This window comes from Grampus griseus (genome assembly GCF_964374135.1).
Source record: "Grampus griseus genome assembly, chromosome: 21".
Classification (NCBI taxonomy): domain Eukaryota; kingdom Metazoa; phylum Chordata; class Mammalia; order Artiodactyla; family Delphinidae; genus Grampus; species Grampus griseus.
Window position 1 is genome coordinate 10,611,935 of NC_139015.1, and position 23,083 is coordinate 10,635,017.

General features: G+C 50.2%; 2 protein-coding genes across 3 annotated transcripts in view; one reads left to right on the top strand and one right to left on the bottom strand.

Annotated features, from left to right (window-relative positions):
• The window catches only part of CLN8 (CLN8 transmembrane ER and ERGIC protein), an 11,237-nt gene extending 10,240 nt beyond the window's left edge, over positions 1 to 997 (bottom strand). The window contains exon 1 of one of the 2 annotated variants that reach the window (XM_082680453.1): positions 982 to 997. The gene's annotated coding sequence lies outside the window, so the exon portion shown is untranslated. Of the gene's footprint in view, positions 1 to 799; positions 957 to 981 lie in introns of those variants that run through there. The other variant, XM_082680452.1, reaches the window with a different exon arrangement.
• A 3,125-nt stretch (positions 998 to 4,122) lies between these two features.
• Positions 4,123 to 5,294, top strand: LOC309838862 (ETS domain-containing protein Elk-1-like; the record flags this gene model as incomplete). Its single annotated transcript, XM_082680247.1, has 2 exons — positions 4,123 to 5,111; positions 5,153 to 5,294. The coding sequence occupies 2 exons, from the start codon at positions 4,123 to 4,125 to the stop codon at positions 5,292 to 5,294; spliced, it is 1,131 nt and encodes a 376-aa protein (XP_082536373.1).
• Between the last annotated feature and the right edge of the window lie 17,789 nt (positions 5,295 to 23,083).

A 23,083-nucleotide genomic window follows, 5' to 3' on the forward strand; every position in this document is an offset into this window, starting at 1 on the left:
GAACAGCTGAAACTACCAAATCTTGTAAAACGAAGAGCAAGATGAGGTTTGCTAGATGGATTTTTTCCCAGGGAACATGGAGGCCGGTCACCAGGACCTTTTCAGCTCTGACACAGACGCCGCGCATCTGTAAGCTCCTTCCGTTCACTGGGGGCTAACCAAATCCAAAACTTGGAAATGTGGTCAGAAAGAGGGAAACGGCACGGTTTTTGATGTTGCGCTGGGTCACCGCTCACAAGCCCCTGAGGGTCACCTGACTTTCCAGGGGAGACAGCAGCAAGGACTGGCCCAGACTTCAGTCTGTGAGGTCAACCCAGCAACACTGATAGGGTGATGAGGGATCGTAACGCCCCTCTACCCCCAGAGGATAATTCCAGTGGCTCCCTCCCCGACCAGCATTCCTGGTGGCAGCCTCCGGCGGGCTTTCCTCCGCCGGGTCCTTCCTAGGCGATTTAACCTGACCTGTGCTCCCTGTTTGCTCAGGAATTACGTTTCTAACATTTTGAGAATTATACTCCGACAGTTTGTAAACATATTTTTCCAAAATTAAAATACACGCTCAACAAACAAAATTCAGAAAATATAAACAAGTCCCACAGAGAGCACGCCGTGGACGGTCTCGGCCCGTCTGCCAGTGTCGTCTCTCGGGCTCGCTGCCCGCGGGCCGGCCGGCTGCACCCCTCCCACCGCGGCCCGAACCGCCGCCTGAGCCCACGCCCGGCTCACCTGCGGGCAGAGCTGCCGGAACTCTGCCCGCCCCGCCTGCAGACGGGACGACCGGACCCCCCGCCCGACCCACCTGCACACCTGAGGACGGAGAGCTGGACCCCGTCCCACCGCCCACAGTCCAGGCAGGGCCGCCAAGTCCCGCGGGCCGCACGCGGGAAACTCGGGGCTCCTCCGCGCCAGGACTGGGGGCTCTCAACTCCACGAGAACACGCCGACTGGACCCGGAGACCCCGCCCCCCGCCCGGCGCCTACCTGCGCACGGATGTGTCCCGACCGGCGCACACGTCGCCGCGCATGCGCACCCGGGGGCGGGGCCTAGCGGCGGCCGGGCGCTACCAAAGCGTTAGCCGGGGGGGCCTCGGGCTGTACCACCAGCTGGCTGCTGGGGGGGCGGGGCGGAGGCGGACCCGATGCGCTCTCCGCCCCGCCTCTCCCGCCTCTACAGTGAGCCAGCCCCGAGCGCACCCCTCACGCCCCAGGTCGATTCCTCCCGAACAGTGATGAGCAAGGCAAGGGTCGCCCTAGCCGACTGCACTCGCGCTGGGGTCCTGGGGCCCCCTGGGGGGAGCGGCCCGGCAACTCCTCTGTGCACACCGCCCCGGCTCGCGGACAGGACCCGGCAGAGCCCCCATGTGACCCCGAAGCCCAGCCCCCCGGAAGGCCCGCTGGGCCGCGCAGCCCGGCCGTGACTCAGCCCTGCGGCCCCGCCGGGTCCACGCGCAGAGGCCGGCCGGAGGCCACGGCGCCCGGGAAGCAGGGTCAAGTGCAGTTTCTCTTCCCCACTCCCTGCGGCCGTGGGCAGGGGACCCGGCTCCCCTCCACCCTGTTCCGCCCAGGCCGGCCCCGCGCTCGGAACCGAATCTGGGCCCCGGCCCCCTGGCTTTCACGGCGCCGGCTGGGCATGCGGCCCGAGGGTCGCTGGTTGTGACGGGGCAGCAGCTGGCATTGCTCAGCAGGCGGCTCCTGTGGACGGCGGAGTGCGTCCCGCGGGGTGTGGGATGGACGTGTGAACCGCCAGCCGGCTCCCTCCCCGCCCGCGGCCTCCCGCCCGCGAGGCCCGCAGAAGATGCAGCCGAGGGGCCCAAAACCTGGCGCAGCCTCCCCGGCTTGGAGTCGGACAGCCCTGGGCTCCAGACTCGCCAGCTGGGAGAGGTTGAGAGAACCTGCTTAACCTGGAGCCCGGCCTCGGGTGTGAAGGTGGACGCCCGCCTGGCCGGGGGCGCCCCGAAGCTCACGTGTCCCCATGGTCTCACCCCGCAGCCTTTCTTACTTTAGGGTACTCATCACCATTGGGCCTTCTGTACTTTCATGGGTTTGTCTTAGTTATTTGTTGATTTTCTGTGTCCTCTGACTAAAATGCCAGCTGCATGAGAGGGGAACATGGTCTTGTCAGTGTTTTATCCCCAGACCTGGAACGGGCCCGGCACGTCACTGGCGCCCAGTGCACGTCTGCGGAAAGAACAAGTGAAATCGCATGCGGGTCGTCTGTGTCCCGCTCCCCTCCCCGCACCTACCCCTCCCCCCAGCCTCCTGTATGAGAGGCACGCAGTCGTTTTACAGAGTTGAATTAAAAGCATGACAGCCTTGAGGCTCGCGCTTGTTTTGTGCTGTCCCCTTCCCTGTAAGGTGGTGCAGAGAGCCACTGCTTCGGCTACCTCTCAGGACTTCTCCGAGGACGAAATAAGGTGTTTAAATTATCAACGCCCCTTGAAAATTCAGCACATTGGGGAGGTTTACATTCACGGTCAAATTAGGCTGCTTTTCTGATTCTCGTCTAGGCTGAGGCTAAACCCCGAGTCCTTAGTGTCCTGTGAAAATAGACGTAAATGCTCGCGGTGCCACCACCTCCACGGTCCCTGCCTTCATTCTCGGTTCCTCTGCAGTGCCCAGGCCTGCCTTTCAAAGGAGGAACTGGGGCTCAGTGATGACCTGCTTAGTCATGCAGGCGGTAAATTCCTCAGCTTGTTCAAGGATTGTGTCTTTCTGCTCTGCTATCTTTAAAGCATCCTGATAAAAACAATCATTTTTTTTCAAAATTTACAGGTATAACTGGTGATACATAACCCAGCAGAAGTGAGAAGACTTTGAATGAAATGCACCCTGATTCCTGCTCACAACCTGTCCTCCCCAGTGAGGCACCCAGGTTTCCAGCCTGGCCGCTGGCCTCCCGAGGTCCATCTCCTCCCAGCTCCAGCCCTCTCCCTGCCCAACAGCAAGGTCACTGTGTGTGTGACATCAAGCTAAGCCCTTTCTGTAAATGGTCCTTTCCCACCTCAGCTGCACGGCAGGCTCTTGGACACTCTTACCCACGTGTGTTAGATGAGGAAACAGGTTCACGTCGGTGAGGTTGGGCCTTGTCCTGCTTGCTACAGCAGCTCAGGATGAGGCTGAGTTTTGGGGTTTTACGCCGTGAGGACTTGAAGAGGACTAAAAACTCACCAGGAGGCGGTCAGGACGGCATCTCGTTTTTTTCTGATCGTATAAGTAACACATGCTCATTGTTTGTTTAATTAAGAAAAAAACAGGCTTTTAAAAGACATTAGCAGAGGGGTGGTGCGATTTCTCCTCTGTGCCCATTTCTTTCTAAGAGATAAGCTGGTGAGGGAGGGAGGGGTCTCCCCAGTTTTAAACCTGGGAGTTACTCAGAAGAGAGCATGGCTGGCTCTGGAGCACAGATGTCCCCACACCCTGCTTCCAAACGGCAGTTTAAAGCCCCGGAACCCGGGCTCGCCATCTGCGGACGATGGGTCCTAAACAAGCATGGGCCTCTCGATTTCTGAATACCAGTGAGCGGGGTCTCTCTCCCTGACCCAGCGCTAGCTGGCCTTCTCTCCGTCCTCAAGGCCTGACCTTGGGTCTGTCCCTGCATGGTTAGTTCAGCTTTAGCAACCCCCGCCAACCCTGGATATCTGATCAAATTCCTCCCGCCCCACCTCGCTGTGTGATCACCTGAGCTTGCCTTCAGCAAGAATCCTGCTGAGTCCATCCCGTTCAGGATGCCCCTGGCCTTGATGATTGCTCCCAGTCATGTCCAGTCCACCGCCACTCCAGACACACACCCTGCTCCTTGGCTGTGATCCCCACTTGTCCCTGTTGTATTCGGAGCTGAGCCAGTCCCCCTTCCCCCCCGCAGGCCCCGTGGTGCTGGTCCCTACACCAGTCTCCGTGGTGCCCTGAATTAGAGCTGCCTCACTGTCCTTAGCTAGTGCCATGAAAACTCTTTCCTCCACAATTGTGGCAAAATGAAAGCTTCCTGGGCCGCCACCGCCACCTCGGAGCCCGGGCCCGGGGGGCGGTGGGGCCGCGCATGGAGCCCCCGCCCCCCGGAGCTGCCAACACCGCCGCTGCGCTACACACGGGTACCCCTGGGATGGCGTGAGCGCTCGCCCAGCAATGGACCCTTGTGTGACGCTGTGGCAGTTTCTGCTGCAGCTGTTGAGAGAGCGAGGCAATGGCCACATCCTCTCCTGGCCCTCCCGGGATGGCGGTGAATTCAAGCTGGTGGAGGCTGAGGGGGTGGCCCGGCTCTGGGGGCTGCGCAAGAATAAGGCCAACGTGAACTGTGGCAAGCCCAGCCGGGCCTGGCGGTACTGCTATGGTAAGAACGTCACCCGCAGAGTGCGTGGCCGGAAGTTCGCCTACAAGTTCGTGTCCTACCCCGAGGTCGCGGGGTGCTCCACTGAGGACTGCCCGCCCCAGCCTGAGGTGGCTGCCGCCTCCACTGTGGCAGATGCGAGCACCACAGCCGTACACGCCGTCCCCAGGGACACTGCCTCTGGGAAGCCAGGCACACCCAGGGGTGCAGGAGTGGCAGGCCCGGGCGGCTTGGCGCGCAGCAGCCGGAACGATTACATGCGCTCGGGCCTCTATTCCACCTTCCCCATCCAGCCCCTGCAGCCGCAGCCGCCGCCGCCCTCATCCTCGGCCTTCCACAGTGCTCCCCAACACCGCCCCTGCAGGGGCAGCAGTGCAAGCCCCTCGGAGGCCTGCCTGGAGGCCTGCCTGGAGGCGGAGGAGGCCGGCCTGCCTCTGCAGGTCATCCTGACCCCACCCGAGGCCCCAAACCTTAAATCCGAAGAGCCAAGTATGGAGCCTGGGTTGGGCCGGCCACTGCCCCCATCAGTCAAAGTGGAAGAGCCCAAGGAAGAGGTAGAAGCCTCAGCCACTGGGGAGGCGGGGTTTGTCCTGGAAGCCGTCAAGGCCGAGCCAGAAGCCCCTCCCGCGGAGGGCGTGCCAGCCCGGCTGCCTGCGGTCGTTATGGAAACTGCGGTGCCGGTGGGCTTCCCTGCCACCTACGCACACATTGACCCCGGTGCTGCTGACGCCCAGCTCGCTGCCCCCCAGTATTCACTTCTGGAGCACCCTGAGTCCCACTGCACCCCGTACGTAGCCCGACCAAGCTCTCCTTCCAGTTTCCGTCCAGTGGCAGCGCCCAGGTGCACATCCCTTCCATCAGCGTGGATGGCTTCTCAACCCCCGTGGTGCTCTCCCCAGGGCCCCAGAAGACACGACTATCACCACCACCACCCCCACCCCTTTCTGGGGTCACTCCATCCATGCCCTGAACTTCTCTCCAGCCAGCCCTCTCAAGGAGAAACACAGTTCAGCTGACAGACTCGTGCTGTGGTCGTGGTTGGGTGGGGATTCTTAGGAAAGAGGATCTCTCAGTAACCCTTCCACAGAAAACATACGACTTCTCCCTTCTTGGTCAGTCCCCCAGTGGCCGCTCTTACACGTCTCCTACTGCAGTGGTGGGGACGGTTTATTTATTTATTTTCTGAAGGCCACCGGGAGGAGCCTGGCCCTCTTGGGGGGGGGCGGTTGGCGAGGGCATCTCCCCCATCTCCACATTTTTTCCCCAAGATGAGACAGTCGGGGTCTGGCTTGAGAAGGAACTTTCCTTATTTATTTCTCAGGCTGCCCTGGGGGAGCTGAGGGAGCCCTGTCTCCATTTTGGGGTGCGGGTAGAAGAGCTAGATTGCTGTAGGTTATTATTCCTGGCGCTCCCCAAGGGTCCAGGAAGAATTTGTGCTGTTTAACGGTTTGGGAGTTTTGGCCAAGGAAGACTCACACCCTTGGGAATGGAATATCCACCTCCCCGGCCTTTCTCTCAGACAGCTTGTCCTTTTTCAACCACCTTTTTTGGCCGGGGAGGAATCCAAACTCCTGGGGTCCTGACTGTTACCTCCCAATGGAGGGTTTTTTGGGGGAGTGGTCCCCGTCTGGGGGGCCCCTCCAACCAGTACTCCAGGTCTCCCTGTCCCCCACCCCCTGCCATTTTGATAGTATAATCTATTTTTAAACAGGGCTTTTCAACAGGGGAGAGGGAGGCATCTCTTCCTATATGAGATAGGGTGGGTGGGAAGGAAGGGGTTTTGGGGGGGTCTTCCTGCCACCCCCAAGTGTTTATTTTTGATACCAAACGTGTATTTTCAGCTCCCTCCCTCCCAGCCCCCCAATTTCCTGCGGGTGGGTACAAAGGACTCTTTAAGTGTCCGTGGAGTTGGGAGGGAGGAATGAGGGACATAAAGCCTGTCCTGTGTGAATTCCAGGCTGGAGAAGGGCGGGTTCAAAGGACTCCTGGGTTCACCTCCCGTCAGCACCGGCCCAGCCTGGGCCTGGGGACCCGGGGGTTGGTGATTTGGGGGACGGTGCTACACCTGTCTCCACTGTTTGTTTTACTTCCCCCAAAATGGATCTTTTTTCCTAAGAGTCCCAGAGAATTGGGAATTGTTCCTGTAAATATATATTTTTAAAGGTGAAAAAAAAAAGAAAGAAAGAAAGAAAGAAAGCTTCCTGGAAAGAAAAAACATTTTTCATAGAAAAACGTGTCTTCTTAGAATCATTCCTGCTCCTATGAGTATTCATTATGTCCATTTCTTTTTCTGAAAAACATATTTTGAACCACAAAACATGGTGCCTATGGCTTGGATCCAAGACTCTCAAAATGTGCTGAAGGCTCAGACTGGGGCTCGACTCTTGCAGGTTTTCCTCCTACTGGCTCGTAACCCTGGAAGGGTGATTTAACCTCTCTGAGCCGCAAACACGAAAAGATGAGATTGGTCTAAAATCTCTTCCAGCATCAAGGCTTCTGCTCCTTGAGTGTCATCTAAGTCAGGCCCGGGTTCTCTCTGTTGCAAATGATGACCTTAAAGCTAATGGATGTAATTATCTTGGCACACAAAGAATCCTTAAATCTCAGCTGGCCAAACACCGGAACAACCAGTTTTTAAAAACGCCTCGATAAGATTATATTGGTTCAAGGGCTACAGAGCCAGGCTGTGCTTTTCGGGTCGACCACCTCCCTCAGGGCCAAGTCCGGACATTTTTGGTTTTCACAGCCGGCGGGGGTGGGGCGGAGGTGCCATGGGCATCTAGTGGGTTGGGGCCGGAGATGACGCTACACGCCCTACGATGATGCATTGGGCGGAGCTCTCAACAGAGAAATGTCAGCCATGGGGGGGCCGGGGGAGAAAGTGCCCCAGTTACAAACTGAAACCCTGCAGAGAGGCCCCCAAACTAGTCGGTCCAGTTCCATCTCTTGGGTTGGTACAAGATGGTATTCAAGTGACCTGGAGGGTCAAGTGCAACTTTGAGAAATGCTTAATTCATATCCACAGAGTGATTAATACCCTTGATCTTTCACCTCGGTTACTATCTTAGAAACAAATGTACAGGGTCAAAATTCGCCCTCCCTTCCCCCACCCTCCAAACACAGCACAATGTGATACACAGATCAAATACATAGGCATATAACGGAAAATGGAATTTAGTGTTTCCAAAATGTCACGTAGAATGTTGTAAGGTAGGCAGATCCAAAAAGCCACACACTGAGATGGGACATTTGCAAAATCGCCAAACGATGAAAACCTAGTTTCCAGTTTTCCTCCCTGGGAACTGCCCTGTCTGATGCAGAGACAAGGATGTGAGACTTCGGATCAGCTGACCAGAAACCATCAACGGCAATTAGGAAACACACTCCTGATTCTGAGGTCTTTCCCTCTTGTTAAAGTCACTGAACCAAAGTCATCGTGAAGGAGCCAGGTCCCAAGGCTCTCCAGCTCACCATGGACTGAGGGCCACTGATAACCAGACAATCACTTCTTCTCACGACGCCCTCTGCTCAGTAAGACCAGGGCAGAGCTACTCTGGTCTTAATAATTACTTAGTAGGCGTAAGGCATGTTACAAACAAGGTCTGAGTCATTCTGCACAAGAGTCACCCAGCACGAGGACACAGGACGCCCATACGTCACACCTGGGCCGTGGTCACACCTGGCGTGGGGCAGGGTGGCCTGGCACCACATCCAAACCCGAGCCCAGCTGGCAAACCTGTTTAGTGTAAGTCGTCTGAAGGTAAAGAGAGGCAGCAAGACTTAGGACGAAGCCTTCAGTGGGTCCGACAGGAGATGGTCTCGCCTTCACCAGGTAAAACTCACCATGTTGGGGTGACACTGACACGCGCTGACCTAAGAGTCACATTTTCCAACAAAAGTGCAGACAGAGTGGCTTTACTTCTGCACACTGCCGACTGGTCTTTTGTTCTTTTCTACCAATAAATATTAACCCCGAAAATCAATGTGCTTTCAACCTCCAGGCACCTGGGAGTGAACTTCTTGCTAGTACACAATTTACTTAAGAAAATAACAGAATGGTTTGTGCTAGGGTTTACAAATACCGAGAGAAGAGACAGGGCCTGAGCTCAGGGTAGTTACTATATTGTAGAAAACAATAATACCCATGTAGATAATGCTTTAGATTATAAAGTTTGTTTTATAAACTTTTTTTTCAGCATGTGCTCTAAGAATATTAAAGTGAACAAGTAACCACAGCCATTTCAGTTAACCCTGATCCATTCCAAAAGAAGAAGAGATATTGCTATAAAACAGAATGTATTCCCAATTGAGAAAGTCAATCTTGGTTTAAAGTGTTGTGTTTGTGTATTAAGGATGTTTTTTATTGTCTGTATTTACGATGCTTTGATATATTGGGGCCTGTCTGACCAGGGAGGACTGCCCCTCCCAGGCTGAGCAGACCACATGTAAACCACGCAGGACAAGCAAAAGTTAAGAGAATTCAGCACCACCAAACCAGCTTTACAACAAATGCTAAAGGAACTTCTCTAGGCAGGAAACACAAGAGAAGGAAAAGACCTACCAAAACAAACCCAAAACAATTAAGAAAATGGTAATAGGAACATACATGTCAATAACTACCTTAAATGTAAATGGATTAAACGTTCCAACCAAAAGACACAGATTGGCTGAATGGACACAAAAAATAAGACCCATATATATGCTGTCTATAAGAGATCCTCTTCAGACCTAAGGACACATACAGACTGAAAGTGAAGGGATGGAAAAGACATTCCATGCAGATGGAAATCAAAAGCAAGCTGGAAGAGCAATTCTCATATCAGACAGAGTAGACTTTAAAAGAAAGACTATTACAAGAGACAAGAAGGACACCACATAGTGATCAAGGGATCGATCCAAGAAGAAGATATAACAATTGTAAATATTTATGCACCCAACATAGGAGCACCTCAATACATAAGGCAAATACTAACAGCAATAAAAGGGGAAATTGACAGTAACACAATGTTAGTAGGGGACTTTAACACACCACTTTCACCAATGGACAGATCATCAAAATGAAAATAGATAAGGAAACAGAAGCTTTATATGACACCTTAGAGAAGATGGACTTAATTGATATTTTTAGGACATTCCATCCAAAAACAACAGAATACACTTTCTTCTCAAGTGCTCATGGAACATTCTCCATGAATGGTCCATATCTTGGTCACAAATAAAGCCTTGGTAAATTTAAGAAAATTGAAATCATATCAAGAATCTTTTCCAACCACAATGCTATGAGACTAGATATCAATTACAGGGAAAAAAACTGTAAAAAATACAAATACATGGAGGCTAAACATTATGCTACTATATAACCAAGACATCATTGAAGAAATCAAAGAGGAAATAAAAAAATACCTAGAAAAAAATGACAATGAAAACATGAGGACCCAAAACCTATGGGATGCAGCAAAAGCAATTCTAAGAGAGAAGTTTATAGCAATACAATCCCACCTCAGGAAGCAAGAAAAATCTTAAATAAACAAGCTAAACTTACATCTAAAGCAATTAGAGAAAGAAGAACAAAAAACCCCCAAAGTTAGCAGAAGGAAAGAAATCATAAAGATCAGATCAGAAATAAATGGAAAAGAAATGAAGGAAATGAAGGAAACAATAGCAAAGATCAATAAAACTAAAATCTGGTTCTTTGAGAAGATAAACAAAATTGATAAACCATTAGCCAGACTCATCAAGAAAAAAGGGAGAAGACTCAAATCAATAGAATTAGAAATGAAAAAGGAGAAGTAACAACTAATACTGCAGAAATAGAAAAGATCATGAGAGATTACTACAAGCAACTATATGCCAATAAAATGGACAACCTGGAAGAAATGGACAAATTCTTAGAAAAGCACAACTTTCCAAGACTGAGCCAGAAAGAAACAGAAAATATGAACAGACCAATCACAAGCACTGAAATTGAAACTGTGTTTAAAAATCTTCCAACAAACAAAAGTCCAGGACCAGATGGTTTCACAGGTGAATCCTATCAAACATTTAGAGAAGAGCTAACACCTATCCTTCTCAAACTCTTTCAAAATATAGCAGAGGGAGGAACACTCCCAAACTCATTCTATGAGGCCACCATCACCCTGATACCAAAACCAGACAAAGATGTCACAAAAAAAGAAAACTACAGGCCAATATCACTGATGAACATAGATGCAAAAATCCTCAACAAAATACTAGCAAACAGAATCCAACAGCACATTAAAAGAATCATAGGCCACGATCAAGTGCAGTTTATCCCAGGAATGCAAGGATTCTTCAATATATGCAAATCAATCAATGTGATACACCATATTAACAAATTGAAGAATAAAAACCATATGATCATCTCAATAGATGCAGAAAAAGATTTCAACAAAATTCAGTACCCATTAATGATAAAAACTCTCCAGAAAGTAGGCATAGAGGGAACCTACCTCAACATAACAAAGTCCATATATAACAAACACACAGCCAACATTGTTGTCAATGGTGGAAAATTGAAACCATTTCCTCTAAGATCAGGAACAAGACAAGGTTGCCCACTCTCACCACTATTATTCAACATAGTTTTGGAAGTTTTAGCCACAGCAATCAGAGAAGAAAAAGAAATAAAAGGAATTCAAATGGGAAAAGAAGAAGTAAAACTGTCACTGTTTGCAGATGACATGATGCTATACATAGAGAACCCTAAAGATGTTACCAGAAAACTATGAGAGCTAATCAATGAATCTGGTAAAGTAGCAGGATACAAAATTAATGCACAGAAATCTCTTGCATTCTTATACACTAATGATGAAAAATCTGAAAGAGAAATTAAGGAAACACTCCCATTTATCATTGCAACAAAAAGAATAAAATACCTAGGAATAAACCTACCTAAGGAAAGAAAAGACCTGTATGCAGAAAACTATAAGACACTGATGAAAGAAATTAAAGATGATACAAACAGATGGAGAGATATACCATGTTCTTGGATTGGAAGAATCAACATTGTGAAAATGACTCTACTACCCAAAGCAATCTACAGATTCAGTGCAATCCTTATCAAACTACCAATGGCATTTTTCACAGAACTAGAATAAAAAGTTTCACAATTTATATGGAAACACAAAAGACCCCGAATAGCTAAAGCAATATTGAGAAAGAAAAACGGAGCTGGAGGAATCAGGCTCCCTGACTTCAGACTATACTATAAAGCTACAGTAATCAAGACAGTATGGTACTGGCACAAAAACAGAAATACATATCAATGGAACAGGACAGAAAGCCCAGAGATAAACCCACGCACATATGGTCACCTTATCTTTGACAAAGGAGGCAAGAAAAGACAGCCTCTTCAAGAAGTGGTGCTGGGAAAACTGGACAGCTACATGTAAAAGAATAAAAGTAGAACACTTCCTAACACCATACACAAAAATAAACTCAAAATGGATTAAAGACCTAAATGTAGGATCAGACACTGTAAAACTCTTAGAGGAAAACATAGGCAGAACACACTTTGATATAAATCACAGCAAGATCCTTTCTGACCCACCTCCTAGAGAAATGGAAATAAGAACAAAAATAAACAAATGAGACCTAATGAAACTTAAAAGCTTTTGCAAAGCAAATGGAACTACAAACAAGATGAAAAGACAACCCTCAGAATGGGAGAAAATATTTGCAAACAAAGCAACTGACAAAGGATTAAACTCCAAAATATATAAACAGCTCATGCAGCTCAATATTAAAAAAACAGACAACCCAATCCAAAAATGGGCAGAAGACCTAAATAGACATTTCTCCAAAGAAGAAATACAGATGGCCAAGAAGCACATGAAAAGCTGCTCAACATCACTAATTATCAGAGAAATGCAAACCAAAACTACAATGAGGCATCACCTCACACCAGTTAGAATGGGCATCATCAGAAAATCTACAAACAACAAATGCTGGAGAGGGTGTGGAGAAAAGGGAATCCTATGGCACTGTTGTTGGGAATGTAAATTGATACAGCCACTATGGAGAACAGTATGGAGGTTCCTTAAAAAACTAAAAATAGAATAACCATATCACCCAGCAATCCCACTACTCGGCATATACCCTGAGAAAGCCATAATTCAAAAAGACACATGCACCCCAATGTTCATTGCAGCACTATTTACAATAGCCAGGACATGGAATCAACCTAAGTGCCCATCGACAGAGGAATGGATAAAGAAGACGTGGCACATATATACAATGGAATATTACTCAGCCATAAAAAGAAACGAAATTGAGTTATTCGTAGTGAGGTGGATGGACCTAGAGTCTGTCATACAGAGTGAAGTAAGTCAGAAAGAGAAAAACAAATACCGTATGCTAACACATATATATGGAATCTAAAAAAAAAAAATGGTTCAGACGAACGTAGGGGCAGGACAGGAATAAAGATGCAGACGTAGAGAATGGACTTGAGGACACAGGGAGGGGGAAGGGTAAGCTGGGACGAAGTGAGAGAGTGACATGGACATATATCCACTACCAAATGTAAAATAGATAGCTGGTGGGAAGCAGCCGCATAGCACAGGGAGATCAGCTCGGTGCTTTGTGACCATCTAGAGGGGTGGGATAGGGAGGGTGGGAGGGAGACGCAAGAGGGAGGGGATATGGGGATACATGTATACGTATAGCTGATTCACTTTGTTTTACAGCAGAAACTAACACAACTTTGTAAAGCAATTATACTCCAGTAAAGATGTTTAAAAAAAAAAAGAAAAAGAGGAACAGATAAGGTCTGCGGAGCTTCTGTCCTCCTGTCTCCTGTTGACATATGACTTGTAAATTCAAGTCAAGCTGCCTTGAAAGTTCTTTCTGTAAAGTAAACCCATGAGCCAGTGATGCAAAGGCTCATGCGTGAATCTGGGACGGGGTGCTACCCAGACGCTGACACCATCCATCTCCAATCCAGGCTTTAATTTGGCTTCTTAATGACCATTTTGGTAACAGACATTAAATTATCAGCAAGCAGGAAGCAGAAGACTGTGGGGCACCCAACGCTGGCCTGGAACTGGGATGCAGCTGGGGGAGGGAATGTGACGAATCTGGGCACCACTGGGGACCTGTCAGGTGGGGGAGGGCAGGGGCTGCCTGGATCCGTGGAGAGACTCCTGTTTTAGGCGAAATCACGCTGAGCTCAGTCATGTGAGACACGGAAGAATTTAAACATTAAATTGTAAACTCCGCACATAAAGCACCTTGGGGCCAGACAACCACCACTGTGCGGGGCGTCCCTGCAGGCGCTGCACCCCGGGGTCCGTGCAGGGTGCTCCGGGTGGTCGCAGGGGTTCCGTGTGAGGGTTACGGTTGAGCCCAGTGGCTCAGACCCTCGTTCAGGGTCCACTACGTGCTGGTTAGGCCGTCGCTGGGGTGGAAACGTGAAGTGATGATTCGGCATCACTCGCTGCCTGCCGAGAGCTCCTGGTCCAGGAGAAAAAGAGGCACCTCTTCTCATTTATCCCATACAGCCTGCTATAGCTTGAGTGTGTGTCCCCAAAGTCCATACGTGGACTCCTAACCCCAAGGTGGCGGTGTGGGGAGGGGGCCTTTGGGAGGTGATGGGGTCACGAGGGTGGAGCCCCCGTGATGGGACCAGTGCCCTGATAAGAGCTCTCTCTCTCCACCCCCATCCCCTCCCTGCCACCTGGGGACACAGGGAGAAGATGCCGTCGATGAAGCTGGAAGGGGGTCTGTCTGTCCTTACCAGACACGGGATCTGGACGTCCAGCCTCCAGAATGTGAGCAGTAAACGTCTGCCGTTTAAGCCCCCAACCCCTGGGGTAGTTACAGCAGCCGGAGCTAAGACATGGGTGCAGCCAGCGTGTACCCATGACCACATCTCTGTCCGTATCTGTCATTCTATTTAGAATGTGTATGTATAACATGTGCATACAATAAGGAAATCAGTGCAGAGAAATTGTGTGTTCACACTGCTGAGAAGTGCCCAGCTGGGAGGCAGGCTCAGGCCCGGCCGCCTGCACTCAGGACACAGTCCCTCTCACTTTAGGGTCCTGTGGGTGTCCTGGGGCTGCTGTAACCAAGTGCTACAACCGGGAGGCTTAGAGCAACAGGGATTTATTTTCTCACAGCTCTGGGGGCCGAGCTCCCTTGAGAGGCGCAGGGGAAGGTCTGTTCCAGGCCTCCCTCCTGGCTGGTGGCAGCACACTGCCAGTCCTCACGTGCTGTGTCCAGACCCCCTTTTCATAAGGACACGTGTCATACTGCACTAGGACCCACCCTAATGACTTCATTTTAACTTGATTACCTCTATAAAGACCCTATTTCTAAATAAGGTCACGTTCTGAGGTGCCAGGGGTTAGGACCCAATATATCTATTCTGGGGGGTAGGGGGGCAATTCAACCTGTAACGGGATCCTTCACAGAAACCCAGGGGTCCCCCCTAATCCACATCCCGCCTCCACTAGATGCTGCTGGGAACAAAGCTTTCATACCCAGGAGGCTATGGCTTCACCACTGAAGTTTCGTGGCTGCATGCATTTGGCAAACTTCAGAAGCATCAGGACTGTGTTTCAATTTCATGGTTTCACCTTCAGAACACTTAACTACTGCACCATATCCTTGGACTACATAGAATTCATAGAAATTTAAGTCAATTCCAAATATCCTTGGAATTTCATTCTATATGAAAATAATTCACGAATGAACGCGTTGCCCGGGGTTGTTGTATCAGGGCCTGGTTCACCCAGCTGGGCGCGAGGCAGCCAGGAAAGAGGGCGTGCTCGTCTCTGGCTGGTTCTGTGGAGTCAGCAGACACATGACTCACAGTCATAAGCTGGGGGGGAGGGGGCTGCACTGCTGCTGGGCCCCAGCCCCTCACATCTGGGGGCAGGGGAGGGTGGCCGGTAATTCCGGCTGGTTCAAGCAGGAAGCACTTTGCAGTCAGTCCTGGGAGGGGAGATTCTGGTTTGTGGTCCTACAACCTCTCATGTCTGGGGGGACGTTAGGGATCCCTGTCCTGTCCTCTCTTCCTCCCTATTGGGCTCGATATCCTTCCTTTCTTTTTCTTTTTAAACATCTTTATTGGAGTACAGTTGCTTTACATTGTTGTGTTTCTGCTGTATGACAAAGTGAATCAGGTATATGTACACATATGTCCCCATATCCCCTCCCTCTTAATTCTCCCTCCCACCCTCCCTATCCCACCCCTCTAGGTGGTCAGTTTTCTTCCTTTGGGGTTTGAGGCAGAGCAAGAGGAAAAGGTCGGGGTGGACATGAGCAAAAAAGAGAAGAGGAAGTGCAGGAATGGGGCTTTCCTGAGAACAGTGCCTTCTCAGCAGCTATCCCTGGCGATTGGACAGGCGACTCAGGACTCGGGCAGCTCAAGGGGGCGGGGAGCCTCCTCCCCACGTGTGGAACGTCGGGGAATGTCCCTGTGTTTTGGTCAAGCTTCAATTCCAGCGTGTGGATCCCCAGGTACCCTGTAGGCACCGAACACGGAGAGCTGGGAGCAGAGAGCTGTGGCCGGTAATCCGGCCACAGGGTCACCCCAGAGCGATGACAGCCGAGGCCACAGCCGAGGTCGCCGTCACCCTCGAAAAATGTTTGGAACTACGGAGTCGGGACTTTGGTTTTGTTTTGCAGAAAGTATTAGGTTGGAGGGAGTGCCATGCGATGTTCTTTTTTTTTTTTTAATGTTGAGCTTTCTTTTTAATTAATTAATTTTTTTATTTTTGGCTGTGTTGGGTCTTCGTTTCTGTGCGAGGGCTTTTTCTAGTTGTGGCAAGCGGGGACCGCTCTTCATCGCGGTGCGCGGGCCTCTCCCTGTCGCGGCCTCTCTCGTTGCGGAGCACAGGCTCCAGACGCGCAGGCTCAGCAGTTGTGGCTCCCGGGCCCAGTTGCTCTGCGGCATGTGGGATCTTCCCAGACCAGGGCTCGAACCCGTGTCCCCAGCATTAGCAGGCAGATTCTTAACCACCGCGCCACCAGGGAAGCCCCACCATGCGATGTTCTTACAAACTATCAGAGACTTAAGATTTAAACCCCTTCAAGCATCAAAACAACCCACAAGGAAGCCGGAGCAGGCAGGCGCAGCCTCACGTCTGGGCCGTCACCTGGGAGTTGCAACAGCAACACGCGGTCCAGAAGTGAAAGGAGAGTTTCCAGCAGCGCTGACTGAGCAGCCGCGTGTCCGGGGCTGCATCTCGGGCCACGAGGGTTAGAGTTAGGGAGTGTCTCCACCACCTCTATCCACCGCAGCGCTGGGTCTGCTTGGGGAAAACATTTCATCATCCTGGAGAAGAAGGACGATGCATTTCGCCACTAAGTCACCAGGGCTCACCCAGTATTTACTCGGTGCTTCCTGTGGGCCCGGCTCGGGGCCCCGAGAAGCTGTTCGGCTTTTCTTGAGATTTTTTTTTCTCCTGGCCCTTTAGGGAGAGCTTTGGCGCTCACAGGTCACGGCTGCACTTCGCTCCCTGTGCCGGGGTGTCAGAGGTCCCCGCCGCCGGCCCGGCCCCCGTCTCCGCACCTTCTCCCGTGACGTGACTCCTCCCCTGTGCCACAACCATCCCTACGACTCTCCATCTTCCCGAACTGCCGCTCTGCCCCAGTGAAACACTCACGCCCACGCCTCTCCCCGCCAGCCCCTGGAAAACCCAGGACTTTCGAGTATTTCTGCGCAGCTCATGTCTGTGACCAAACTGCTGGGGCGCCAGCCCTCCCCACGCCCCCCGCCGGAAGCGCCAGCACAAGCACTGAGCGCGGCTTCTCCGCCCCCGCGTGCCGCCCCGGACCCCAGGGTGGGCGGAGCTGGGCGCACCCCAGGCGGGGAGGGACAGGCGGCAGGGACGCAGGGACCATACCCAGCGCCCGCTCAGCTGGGGGGAATGGGGTGGGAGGGGGAGGGGGAAGGAGGAGAAGGGAAGCACAGTTAACTGGGACCCCCTCTTGCCCTGCCTCCCCCCTCAAGTACCTTCCGGCGCCTGAGACGTTTCTCCCTGCCTTTGGTGTCCTGCGGTCTGACTGAGGTCTCCCAGGTGCGACTTGTATTTATCCGTCTTAGTGGTGCAGGTGCTTCTTATAGCTTCACGCCTTTGATTGGTTTTGAAGGACGTCACCGGCCGTTTTCTCCTCCTCCTCTTGCGGGACCCCGATTGCACGCACATCCCACCTGCTCTCCTGGTCCCGCTGCCCTCGCGGTGGCCCTCACGCTCTGCTCGGCTCCACGACCGCTTTCTCCGCGCGTCTGCGACCCTATAAATTCTTCTCCTTCGCTACATGTAATCGGCCTTAGAGTTCTCATTTTCGGTTATTACAGTTTTTTCTTTCTAGAATTTCCACGTGATTCTATGTATATGATTTTCACTTCTCTAGCGAGACTCTCCATCTGCTCTGAACACAGAATCACACGACTTTTTAAGCCACATCTCATAACTCTGATTCTGAAATTTCCCATGAAACTGCTTCTACTGTCTGTTCTTATCTCTTGGTTTCTGATAATTTTTTTCTGGTATTATCTCTGCCAACAAATTTTTAACTGAATGTTGATTATTGCATCTGAAAATACTGTAGAGATAGTTTGAGGATCTGGACGTATTTTTTTTTCACTCTTGGCAGGCGTGTGGGTGGGGCGAATCGTTTTAATCCAGTCAGGATTGAATCCGGTCGGGGCTGGGTTTCAGGGTTTTTGTATCTTGTTTTTGGTGAGCTATTCAGGTAGTGAATAGTGCATATGTTTTGTGTTTAGAATTGTGAATTGGAAATTACTTTGTACGCTTGGTTCAGACAGACTGGAGGAATGCGAGCTCAGGGGTTAACGTGCTCAAATTGTGGCAGCAAGTAGGTCAGCGAAGGATCAGCCCGACTGTGCAGTCAGGGCCCCGGGGCTGGGGGCACAGGCTCGCAGACGGCCGAGGAGGTTTGGTGAGGGGGTGAGCCTACGGGACCAGCTGTGGGGTGCTGAGCACCTGCCGGAGGGGACTCAGCTGTGTCACCTACGTTACCTTAAGGCTCAGCACAATTCCTTATGAGTTCTCATTTTTCTTCTTTTACAAGAACAAAGCAACCAAATTAGAGTGGAGAATGGTCCCTGTTAATCTCTGGCCTTGAGACCCAGCCTGGCCTCAGGTAAAACAGGAACTGGGTGTTATCCTAACCTTTCCCATTTTGTGCCTACATCCGCTCTCTACCCTCCCCACCCATTTCTCTTTTTTTCCTTTCTTCCCCCGAAGTGTAGAATGATTAAAACATTTGAATTATGAACAAGGCCCTACTGTATAGCACAGGGAACTCCACTCAATATTCTGTAATAATCTAAATGGGAAAATAATAGATACATGTGTATGTATAACTGAAACACTTTGCTGTATACCTGAAACTAACACAACATTGTAAATAAACTATGCTCCAATTTTAAAAAAAGTAAAAAAAAAAAATTTGAAACATGAATGTGGACTTGAAATAGTTTATGAGTTAAACCAAAAATTAAATCTGTGTACTTCCCTGGTGGCACAGTGGTTAAGAATCTGCCTGCCAATGTAGAGGACATGGGTTTGAGCCCTCGTCTGGGAAGATCCCACATGCCACGGAGCAACTAAGCCCGTGCTCCACACACAACCACTGAGCCTGCGCTCTAGAGCCGGCGAGCCACAACTACTGAGCCCACGTGACACAACTACTGAAGCCTGCGTGCCTAGAGCTCGTGTGCCGCAGCAAGAGAAGCCACCGCAATGAGAAGCCCGCACACCACAACGAAGAGTAGCCCCCACTCGCCACAACTAGAGAAAGCCTGTGTGCAGCAACGAAGACCCAACGCAGCCAAATAAATAAATTTAAAAAAAGAATTAAATCTGTGAAATATATAACCCGCAAGATACTGTGCAAACTCCCCGACTAGCTGTGGACAGCACGGGTGCCCGATTCATCTCCGTCTACAATGCCTTCTGCCCAGAGATGCTCCCTCTGCAGCAGGAGTAAGAGGGCTGTTCATGGAAGAGACCCTGTGGGGTGAACACTTTGGCCCAGTGTCAACTGATAAATATTGTCTGCACAAGACATGGCTGCTTAGAGGCAACAGTTACTGGTTGATTGTGACTAGGGATTAAAATAAAAGATGTGTCGTTTCCTACTACACCGATCGTATTAACTTTCTTATTAATCCAACATGGGGTTTGCTTTCTGAGTCATCTCCTGTCAGTTCAGAGAATTGCTAGTTACAGAATATAATCCTTATTTCACGTTTTCCAGGGTGACTATAACTTGGTGACAGCTTGTATCAAACTGCTGACATTTTGAAGTATATTGTTGTTTTACCAACCCCTGTTTATTCAACATCCTTGAACAAAGATCGATATAAAAATGACACTGGCTTTATGTATTTAACTAAAAAATCAGTGTTTAATTTCAGTGTTTACAGCTGAGCCTCAGGAGGCCTGCTGCCCTCTAGTGGACGATCCTTGAGCTGCAATGCTCTTCCCCTGTGATCTGGTGAATCCAGCTCCGTTCACAGCAGCCAAAAATACCCCTGTATCCCCAGCAACTGTAATGAGTTGTTGCTGAAGTTGTGCCGTGTGCAGCTCCTTATTATGCATAAATATGCAAAGCAGATTTGCTGGGTGTCATTTACTTAATTCAAATGAAGACGCCTGTCCAGTCTCTTCTTGGTTATTTGAAGGAAGCAGCCTTGCGTGTGTGCAGCAAATTGCTACCCTCAAAAGCCAAGTCCCTGTGTCACTTTGGGAAGCTTCCATCCGTCCTGCTTCAAATGGGGGTGCCCTGACGCTACTTCCCAGGGAGACTGCTGTGGGGATGAGGGCTGTGGAAGGCTCTACAACTTTGCTTGGTTTAATAGCTCACGAAACGACTTTCTTCTTTGCATAGTTAAAAAAAGCTCTTACGAGAGCTAAACATTTGAAACATTTCCTAAGTTTTTATGAAATTACAGGTCCAATACCCTGAGTGAGCACGGGATCACCTAGAAAGGCTGGACGTGGAGAATTTCAGGGGCACCACAGAAGGTCAAGGATTCATCAGGATGAGGCTGTAATGTTTATGAAGGAAAGTCACATGTAAGAGGAGTTCTGTCCAAGGACCCTCTCCCACCCGCGTGGTGTGCGAGCCTCGCCAGCTGGGGACCAGCTGACCCGGCCTGCACACAAGGTCTGGCCTCCTCCTGGGGCTCAGATCACAGGGGTCCAGCAGACTCGACCTGGCGGAGACCACAGGAAGGGAATCATGGGAGAAAGTGGGGTTTGAAACAGGGAAAAGGCAACGGGAGAAACAGAGTAAAAAAACCTGTCGCCCAATGATCTCAGCACGGGCACCTGGTATCTTGCAGGTGCAGAACAAACACTCACAGCAGGGAAGCCACTCTCCAGGCCCGTCCCCCCCACCCCACGTGTGGGGTGTGCCATGAGGGCGATGCCCTGACTGCTGCTTCCGGGGCCATCGCTCAGGGCCCAGCTCGCTGTTCACAGCCTGGAGGGCGAGGCAGCGTCTCCCGCGGAGACCAAGAGCATCCCTCCTGAGCGCTGTCTATGAGACCAGGGCCCCCAATTCACCGTCCCTCAGCCGTGCCACCAACACGGCACACACAGCATCCACCCCCCACCTCGCATGGCCCCTCGGAAGTCGGGGTAAAGGAGCCACAGGCCGGGGCTCACGCCGCTCCCCGTGAGGGGAGCAACGAAGCTTCGGATCTGAGCATCACCGATGAACCAGCAACAGGCTAGTTACTAGCTTGTAAGCAAAGAACATCTGTGATCTGTCACAGACCCAACACCCTCTGAGAGAAAATCTGTCTGGTAGTTGAACATAAGCGCTAGGCCCATAACTCTCTCTCTCTCTCTTTTAAAATGACAGTATCTCCAGCGCGGTGCCCAGGGCGTAAATGTTGTGCCGACACAGGCAGGACCTCAGCTCCCGAAGAGGCTGGATGCTTCCAGCAGGGGCTGCGTGTGGAGAGACCGAGGGGGCGGCAGGGGGAGACTGGAGAAAGGGGCTGGAGGACCTGGGCCTCAGAGAGACGAGGCGTCCCTCGGGGCCCCTCAGCACCGGGGTGTCTGTTGCGAGACTGGGTCCCGGGAGAGGCAAAGGGGGCTGTGGGGATGCACACGAGGGTCCCACATGGTCTGCATCGCCCCTGAGTCTTGGCTTTGCAAAGCCTGTTGTGGGTATTTTCACACGCTCAATTGTAGAAGACCATAGCGGTGGAATGAGATGGTTTGGAAATGGATTTTCACGGGCACTGACTGGACTCTAATTGTTTGGGGGAAATCCATCTAGCCGATTTTTTTTTTTTTTTCTTTTTTTGGTACGTGGGCCTCTCACTGCTGTGGCCTCTCCCGACGCGGAGCACAGGTTCTGGACGCGCAGGCTCAGCGGCCACGGCTCACGGGCCCAGCCGCTCCGCGACATGTGGGATCCTCCCAGACCGGGGCACGAACCCGCATCCCCTGCATCGGCAGGCGGACTCTCAACCACTGCACCACCAGGGAAGCCCCATCTAGTCGATTTTAAAGCAGCACAAAAGCTGCAGCGAGCACTCCCGGGAATTCGAAGGGGTGTTATTTGTCTGGAAGCCAAAGCTTAAAGCTTTGAAAACCTTTGTTTCTTTCCTGACGTAGCATCTGTGTAACAATTCTCTGAACCTATTAAGTGATGATAAGTGAAGAGCTAACAAAACAAAAATAAACAAAAGTAAGGAGCAGAAATCTTTCCAACATCCTACTTTTCACAAAGCAACTCATTAAAAACTTCAAATAATGGAAAACAAGCTGAAAACATCCAAACTGTGGTATCTGACTCTTCTAATCATTGCTTCTTGCGTTGATGTTGTTTTAGTTCATAGGCTATTTTGGGGAACATTTTGGTTTACAGAAGAATTGAGTGGAAAGTACAGAGTTCCCACATAATTCTTCGCCCTTCCTCCCAGTTCCCCTGTTAACACCCTCATGGATGTGCTACATTTGTTACAACTGACGAACTAATATGAATACATTTAAAATGAATATCATACAACTTTCCATGCATTTTTACTGACACCTGGGAAAACAGCATTAAACCGTATGTAGATAAAAGTGTAAAGTTTTCAATGAAATGCCGAGTAAATTAAAACTTTCATGGAAGGATTATGGGATTAAAAAAGAAAAACGTATAAAGCTTTCTTTTTGCTAGTTATAGGTATGTTATAGCAAGAAGCAGGGTGATCACCTAATTTATGACAAAGGAGGCAAGAATATACAGTGGAGAAAAGACAGCCTCTTCAATAAGTGGTGCTGGGAAAACTGGACAGCTACATGTAAAAGAATGAAACTAGAACATTCCATAACACCATACACAAAAATAAACTCCAAATGGATTAAAGACCTAAATCTAAGACTGGATTCTATAAAACTCTTAGAGGAAAACATAGGCAGAACACTCTCTGACATAAATCACTGCAAGATCATTTTTGATCCATCTCCTGGAGTAATGAAAATAAACATAAAAACAAACAAATGGGACCTAATTGAACTTAAAAGGTTTTGCACAGCAAAGAAAACCATAAACAAAACGAAAAGACAACCCACAGAATGGGAGAAAATATTTGCAAATGAAGCAACCGAAAAGGGACTAATTTCCAAAATATACAAACAGCTCATGCAGCCTGATATCAAAAAAACAAACAACCCAATCAAAAAATGGGCAGAAGATCTAAATAGACATTTCCCCAAAGAAGACATACAGATGGCCAAGAGGCACATGGAA